At 40.9% G+C, this 1661-nt stretch overlaps 1 protein-coding gene across 1 annotated transcript in view; it reads right to left on the bottom strand.

Moving 5' to 3' along the window:
- Positions 1 to 1402, bottom strand: part of tnfaip8l1 (tumor necrosis factor, alpha-induced protein 8-like 1) — a gene marked incomplete at its 5' end in the record, with an annotated part of 7213 nt that extends 5811 nt beyond the window's left edge. The window contains 1 exon segment of the mRNA XM_014000651.1: positions 1123 to 1402. Coding sequence (XP_013856105.1) covers positions 1123 to 1394 — 272 coding nt within the window.
- Between the last annotated feature and the right edge of the window lie 259 nt (positions 1403 to 1661).

Genomic DNA, 1661 nt, shown 5'->3' with positions numbered 1-1661 from the left:
TGACGGCAAATTTGGGTGTACTGTTTTTTTATGTTGGGGGTGTGGCTTGTAGTCCGGTGCGGCTTATAGTCCGATAAATATGGTATATGAAAATACTTGAGATGCCGTAAAGACGACAGCAATGTGGACCGTGGAGACAACACGTCTGACATGATAGCAGCTCCAGGTAAAATTTATGCTATCTTGAAATGAACGAGCTAATGTTAGCAGCAGATTGTGAAACATATCACCGTGTTGCTGTGGTTTAATGTGCCGGTCACAACTTGTCTGTAAAACTGTTTGAGTTGTTGGATTGTGTATTTGATAAGTTTTAAGTGAAATGCAACAAAACTAAATGCCTCCTTTAGCCGAGCAGCTCGTTAGCTGAACGTGCGTTTCATAAACACGCATTCATAGTTGTGATTTCTAGTTTCTGTGTGCATATAATTATATCATCTTTACGGCAAAAACCCTTCTGAAATTTAAAACACAATAAAAACTCTCAACGTGATACATTACTTCAGTAAAAAGACTTGTGCAGTATATACTGATTTGTCTTAACTAAAAAAGCAGTGGAAAATCAGTTATCCTATATTAGATGTAAACTTTATCAGGATAACCTAATTGCATTAAGTGCTAAAATTCATACGTACAGATGTACACAGGTAAATTAAATTTCAGCATAACTCCTCTGAGATCTAAAAACAGCTTCCAAAGACAATTAAAGTTGAATATGATAATAGAAGTTATTTAATTTTTTGTTTTAAAAAACAAATTTCAAAACAAAATTTTAGAGCTGTAATCATAATACCGTCATACCGCGAAACCGTGATTTTTTTGCCCAAGGTTATCATCCCGTCATAATTTCATACCCATTCCCATGCCTAGTGCAGGCTCATCGTCAATAAGATGGCAACATAACCTAAAGCGTTACTCAAGTCATCTAATAAAAAATCCTGTATTTTTTTCACATTAATATACATTGCAGGGTTAGAAAAAAAATCGCAATGCCAGTTTTTTCCCCCCAAATACCGTGCACCCTAAAGTAAAACATGCAGGATGGCAGCACCGGCAATCGAGGACCAGGTTTGTCCAACTGGGCTGAAAGGGAGTAAAAAAGAGAATAAAAGCCTCGGGGCCCACCTGAAATTCTCCACCAGGATCAGCTCCTCACTGTTGAACTGGTTGTTCCTGTAGAGCACCCCCAGCTTCACCACCATCTTGATCAGGTTCTTGATGATCTTCTGCGACTCTTTGCGGTTGCGCGTGTACTCCTTGGTGACGCGGTACAGCTCGTCCAGCACCTCGCTGCTGGTGTCGTCTATGAAGAGGTTGGCCACGCTCTTGGTGGCCATCTTGCTCATCAGCTTCTTCTGCGCCTGTAGGGCCAGGCTCTTGGTGCTGAACGAGTCCATCCTCAAGTCTGACGAGACGGAAGGAGAGAGGAGAAAAAAAGATGGCGGCCTGGTTAAAAGGTTAAACTCAGCAGCAGATGTCTTCTCAAACAGAAGTGGCCTTTCAGAGCGGGGCTCTATTTAACATAAAATTAGAAATGAAAGGAACCTTGACTATGCATTACCTTGGCAGCCTGCAATGTGTGAGGTTATTATAAATAACATCTACACTGATACTGCTTTAACTGCGGGGCCAAGAAGCGTCTCTTTTATCAGATAATGAGCCGT

The sequence above is a fragment of the Austrofundulus limnaeus genome, unplaced genomic scaffold (assembly GCF_001266775.1).
Source record: "Austrofundulus limnaeus strain Quisiro unplaced genomic scaffold, Austrofundulus_limnaeus-1.0 Scaffold8, whole genome shotgun sequence".
Lineage (NCBI taxonomy): Eukaryota > Metazoa > Chordata > Actinopteri > Cyprinodontiformes > Rivulidae > Austrofundulus > Austrofundulus limnaeus.
The sequence above is the reverse complement of the archived record's forward strand: the minus strand, read 5'-3'. Positions and strand labels throughout refer to the sequence as shown.